The sequence below is a fragment of the Otolemur garnettii genome, unplaced genomic scaffold (genome assembly GCF_000181295.1).
Source record: "Otolemur garnettii isolate 467f Iridium unplaced genomic scaffold, OtoGar3 scaffold00005, whole genome shotgun sequence".
NCBI lineage: Eukaryota > Metazoa > Chordata > Mammalia > Primates > Galagidae > Otolemur > Otolemur garnettii.
In genome coordinates, this window is record NW_003852400.1 from 19,577,698 (window position 1) to 19,584,109 (window position 6,412).

General features: G+C 39.0%; 1 protein-coding gene across 1 annotated transcript in view; it reads left to right on the plus strand.

Moving 5' to 3' along the window:
* Positions 1 to 242: 242 nt before the first annotated feature.
* AKAP9 (A-kinase anchoring protein 9) overlaps positions 243 to 6,412 on the plus strand; it is a 171,481-nt gene continuing 165,311 nt past the window's right edge. The window contains exon 1 of the mRNA XM_023507496.1: positions 243 to 500. Coding sequence (XP_023363264.1) covers positions 453 to 500 — 48 coding nt within the window. The 5' untranslated portion in view covers positions 243 to 452. The remainder of the gene's footprint in view (positions 501 to 6,412) is intronic.

Sequence of the window (6,412 nt, forward strand, 5' to 3'; positions counted from 1 at the left end):
TGCCCACTCAGCGTGGCCGCCACCTGGGAGCCGCCGATCCCGGTGAAGGACACGCTCTCCCCGCGCAGCAGCGGCTCGTCCCAGGCCGTGTCCGCGGCTGGGCGGGACCTCCCCTCCTGGACACGCGGGGCGGGGCGGGGCGCGAGCGCACCTGCCCGGCTCGGCGGGGCTCGCGGCGGCTGCGCGGACCGTCCTTCCACCCCCCTCCCGCCTTGCCGTGTGTTTACGTGGAGACGAAGATGGCGGCGGTGACGGCGCTTCCCGTGCGGCCGGGGACGCTCCGCCAGTGAGCGCGGAGACGGGTTCCTCTCGGGCGGGGTGGGGGTGCGCCGATCCCGGCCCTGCTGCCGGGGCCGCGGAGCTTTCCGTCCCACCTCCGTCTGAACAGACCTTTCCTTCCAGCCCCTGACCCCCGCCCCTCCCGGTTTTCCCTCGCCTTGGTCGCAGAGGCCATGGAGGACGAAGAGAGACAGAAGAAGCTGGAGGCCGGCAAAGCGAAGGTAGGCGAGAGCCAGAGGCAGCGGGCCTGCGGCGGGGGGCGGTGGCTGGCCGGGGTGGGAGGGGGCCCGGGGAGTGGACTGCGCGGCAGCCCGGTTGCGCTGCCTTGCAGGGAGGTGCTGCAGGGTCTGCATCTTCCTCTCGCCCTCTCCCCTTTTTCCAGTAGGGGAAAAGCCCTAACTAGCCGATGATACTTTCGTGTTAATTGAATAGTATGGCTCCTTTCTCGTGAATGCCCACATAATACTCTTTTACTATAAAACCGTAAGCTGGTATTTGATTGCTTCTGAATCTCTAACCTTTAATTTTGTGCGTGTGTGTAGCGGGGGGGAGTTTTTCTGCGTGGTGCAGGAGGCATTGTGCTTTTCAGGGTGGGGATTTAGGGCTTTTCTTTATTCCGTGAAGGATTTGTGAGCTGATCATCAGCTTGTCTTCTTTAGGTGGCACGCTAGCACTCTTGGGCGTGTGATTGGCCTGTGACAGCTGCTTCAGCAGTCGCTTGAATGTGCCACAAGTGCCAGCTGTGAACTTGGCTTTAGGGCGTTCTCAGAAGCATGTCTTTGTACGTTTGTGTTTGGAGGTCTTTGTCATGGCATGCGCTTTTGTACAGTGAGGAATGTTCATGCAGACTGTGAATGGAACTTCTGGGAACCTAAAGGTTCCATATTCCAAACAACATGGAATTCCTGCTTTAAATAATTTAGTTGTATTTATTTCTGTTGAGTCCCAATTGTGTGTGTGTGTGTGTGTGTGTGTGTGTGTATGTATGTATGAAAAAGCCGGCGAAGCAAAATTACAAAATTATACACAGGTGTCATTCATTGGGCTTCTTAAAAATTTTGATGCATACAAAGTATGAATTGAATAACATTTCTTTTAAAAATTGCACGTTTTAACATATCTTCTGGCTGTGCTCAGAGGTCCTCTTCCTCCTCACAATGAAGTTGTCTTTTTATCTTATATTCTGATGTTTCGTTTAGAGATAATTGTTATCAGTCATCCTTGGATCACAATTAAATTATAATATAGTTAACTGTTTTTCCTCTCTTTTTTCCTCTTCGCCCACAGAAACAAAGGAAGTCAGGTTAATGATTTGTTATCAATGGAGGGCTATATGCTGTGAGGATGTGATAGTATAATAGAGGCTCAACACAAATATTTTTGAATGAATATGCATATAAGCTAGCTTCATTATTAAAATATTGTTGGTTTCTCCATAAGCTCCCTCTATCTAAAGTCAAGGTTTAAATGCTTGTATGTAGATTTTTAATTTAGACCCTATAAATGGAGGGAAAGGAGAATCAGGGTATCTTCAGAAGCTCTAAGTTCCTTACATTGGTACAACCGGAGGGCTTGAGCAAGCTCTGTGCATCCAGGGAAGTGAAGGTAAAGCAGTGAATATCTGTTTAGATGTCTTATCTGTCTGTTCCATCAAGATTTTCACTCCCTGCCTCCAGAAGTATCTTCCTTAAATAGGATGTATGTGAAGCAGTCCTACAAAACATAGTTACTTTGAATTGATGTATTGTTTGTTGGGAGTAGTTAATTTGGCAAAAAAGAATTCTGGTTTCTTTGTGTGTTTCTTTGTCTTTCAAAATTCTACCTGTGGGGTAAAAATCTTTTTATGATTAACATTCGTCTTAGAATATGTTGTTCTAGAGTTGAGCCCAGTTTTTCCACTAAGAAATAAATCTGTAAGGTGATTTACAGATTTATTTACACCACTGCCTTGGTGAGGCAAAGTATGTTTACTAAAGCATTAGCTATCCAATATAAAAACACTAGAAATATCTTTAGAGACAATATGAAGAGAATAGTTTTCTAAATTATAGAGATGTGATGGAATATTAGGCAGTAAGATTATGAAGACTGATAAGAACATAGAAAATAAGAGTGAAAACATCATCGTCATCCAAAACTGTATGTATTTCATTTGTATAAACATGTGCTTTTAGATGGGACTGAAAAACTCTGGATTAAAATGTGTACATTTATTCAGCAAACCTATATTGAACTCCTACTTTATGGCAAGAGCTGGAAATACAGAGGGAGTGAGGGACAGTCTCTCTTCTCAGAGTGTAGTGGGGAAAATGAACACTGGATGATAAGTACAAAGAAAGAGGAGAGGGAGTAGGATTTGAGGGGACTTTTTCCACATTTTTATTAAAGTATTTTAAATACTGTTTCTTCATTTTATATCAAATAGTGGGTACTCAATGAATAATTTGCTTAATGCATGAGCAGAATGTTTAATAAGTCATTAATGGCTGCTACTTTATCAGCATGATTGTAACTTCTGAAAGAATCCATAATTCTTTTAATTGAAAGTATCTTATTGTTGACATCAGAAGAAACTTAAAATGATCATTTTCAAAAATTCAGAGTCTTGGTTCTCCATCTATTTCATCTGTTCATTTTATTTAAGTATTGTATTTGATAATCTAGTTTTACAGACCACAACTTTTTAATCTTTTTTCTGGGGTAATTTATTGGTCAGCTATTCAATTAAAGTTTCTGTGGACTTTATAAATGATCGTTTTTACTAGATTGTCATTCATTCAGCAGAATTTTTAAAATGTTTTATACCAACCAAAATCATAATAATAGAATAAATTATAATATGTGTTAACATTAACATATGTAATTCTGCAGAGACTTTTTGAATTGGGAAAATGCCCACAAGTAATTCCAGGCTTAAAAAAAAAGTTATCTAAAAAAGGCATATGTACATATTTATACATGGAGACCCTTGAAAAATAAATGCACAGAGAACTAAGTGTTGGTTATCTCTGAGTGATGAGTTACAGGTAATTTCAATTTTCTTTTCACTTTTGGTATTTTCCAAATTCTCTAAATTTCTTTTAGGACCAGGAAAAAATACTTAAATGCCACTTTTAAAAATAATAAAGGCTTATCAAATGCTGTATATTAAAGCACATATTACAGTGTATGACAATTATCACATGAAAATAAGGCACAGAATAACTAAGTTTTCTACTTTAGTGTGGTCCTGGAACTGTAATTCTAACTCCAATGCTGCTTGTCGTTGAGATTCTATATTATTAGACATTTGTAGATCGTCTTTTCATTTTCATTGTTCTTATTCTTTTGTTGCTATCAGTTCTTACAGCTATGGACAAACTCATCTTGCCTTGCTTCTTCTCATCTGCCTCTTCCCCTAATTTTCTGGTTTAGGCTTGCTGTGAATAAAGAATCCAAAAGCTGGGGTTGATAGAATACTTTATAACAGTCAAGGACCCATGGAGCTTGGTGCATTGGCTTTATGGCAGTTTAGTTATTCTGCCCTTTGATGCCTTTTTAGTTTTTTACTGGATCCTCAGCTGTGTCCTTGGTATTGATGTTGCAAGACTTCTGAGCCCGGGAGATGTAAGACATTACTACCTTATGTATTAAGAAAATATTTTCAGAGCTGGATTCAGTCCATTAACAATGTGCTCATGGGACACCTCTATGTAGGTTGTCCTTGTGTTGAAACAGACTATACTAACCACACTTTAAATGACTCCATTTTTTCCAAGTAAAATTGTTTGTTATTCCTCATTTAAAGGAAATACTGTAATTTAAGTGAACAAAATTAAACAGAGTTGTATATTAATATAAAATTATTTCTATTCAGCATTTACGTGATTGGTATTAGTTGTTGAATAATTATTAAAATTCTTGCCTACTGAAAGAATTTGTAGTTACAGTAGAACCTCCATAGCTGACCACCTCCCTAAATTGACCACATCCTTAAGTTAACCTAATTTTTGTAGACTGGACATGTACCACATATACATATCAGTACAGTAGGCCTAGTTACTATGTTGACCTGTTTGTTACAATCTCTTGGGTCAGTTTACAGAGGTTCTACTGTATATAATTGTATAACAAGCATTTTCAGTTTGAAGAGTAGTGCCAGTTGTGTATATGATTTTTGTTTATGTAACAAGCAGCAGTTTGAAGAGTAGTGCCAATTGTGTACAAAAAAAGAGGATGTTCCTTGGAAGCTGTATATTAGATTATTAATGGTAGGACTTTTCAGTTATTTTCCCCTTTGATAGACAAACTTGGTTATGATGTAAATCGTTCTTTGCATATTTCAGATAACGCTGTTCCATAACTAAGAAAGTTATTCTTGCTCTCTGTTTTCTTCTAAACTTTCTAGTTTTTTTATACTTATATGTGACAAACTTAGCTTTCAAAGTAGATGCAGCGTTTTATACCTTTGTCAACATTCATTTCAACAGGTGTGTTGCCTATGACTTAAAACTAGCTCATGACCTTCAGGGTTTGTTGAAACAAAACAAAACGTTATGTTTAGAGAGATGAGATAGAGGAAAGAATGTGGTGTCCTGTCAGTGAAACTGAAAGTTAAATGACAGCAGGTGGAAAAGAGGAAGTGCAAAAGGATCCATCCAAGTGATTGAAACAGGATAAGAGTGGAACAAAGACTGCTTTCAGACAAAAGCATCTCTTATTTATATAAATAAAAAGAGTTGTAGCGAGAACTCAACTGTGACTACAACATATTATAGCCTACTGATTGAAATGTAAGTGAATTTTTTCTAATAGGGAAGCTAGAAAATGTTTTGATTGTTAAACATTAAATGATTAGGGACATTATTTGTGTTCATTTCTTGTTAAGATTCCACTAAAATTAAAATTAGGCACCTTATTGCTAGCATCCTTAGAAAAACTTTAATTTGGAAAAGTTACAGAATTTTTCAAAGTTAAGTTTTTAAAAATTTCATGTGTGTATTTGAGACAACATTCTTACTTTGTCACCCTGGGTAGAGTGCTGTGGTGTCATGGCTCACTGCAACCTCAAACTCCTGGGTTCGGGCAATCCTCTGGCCTCAGCCTCCTGAGTAGCTGGGACTACAGGTGCTCCCCACAACACCCTGCTAGTTTTATTAGTATTATTATTATTTTTTAGTACAGATGAGGTCTCTGTACTCAGGCTGGTCTCCAACTCCTGAGCTCAGGCGATCCACCCATTTTGGCCTCCCAAATGCTAGGAATACAAGTATGAGCCATGGTGCCTGGCCTCAAAGTTTATTTTTAAAGATTCTTTGGCATCTGGTGTGTATGTGAAAGAGAGGGAGAAAGAGCATTTATAATATTGCTATTTGGCCTACTAGAAAAGGCATTAGTTGTCTTTGGAGACATTTATTTGCTCAATCAACATTTTTAAATGACAACCACAGCTATGGATTTTTTTTGTTACTTAACAAGTATTTATTTAAATTATCACAAATTCAGTATGTTACTGTCAGAATAATTCTAACATAATATGTGGCTCTCAACAGGTGTTTTGAAGAATAAATCAAATAATGATTGAGAGCTTTTTGAGTTTTCCAGTTGCTAAATATGAAGAAGCTATGATTATACTTTTTTTAAGTGAAATTCAGATAAAAATTAACCATCTTAAAGTGAACAGTTCATGAACATGTTACTCAACCACCATTTCTGCCTAGTTCCAAAACACTTTGATCATCCTAGAATAAATACCTTGTACCTGTTAAGCAGGGACTCTTAATTGCCTCCTGCCTCCAGCCACCAGCAACCACCAATCTGCTTGCTTGTCTGTGGATTTACCTGTTCTCCATATTTTTGTACAGATGGGATCTTACCATATTGTTAGGCTGGTCTCAAGTGTTCCTCCTGCCTGGGCTTCCCAAAGTGCTCGGATGATAGGTGTGAGCCACCACACCATGGTATAATGTCTTTTGAGGTTCATCCGTGTTGTAGCATATATCAGTACAACATTCCCTTTTATAGTTGAATAATAGTGCATTGTGTGTTTATATCACAGTTTGTTTGCCTGTTTAATTGATGGGCATTTGGGTTGTTTGGGCCTTATGGCTATTGTGAATGGTACTGCTGTGAACAGGTATTTTTTTTTTTTTTT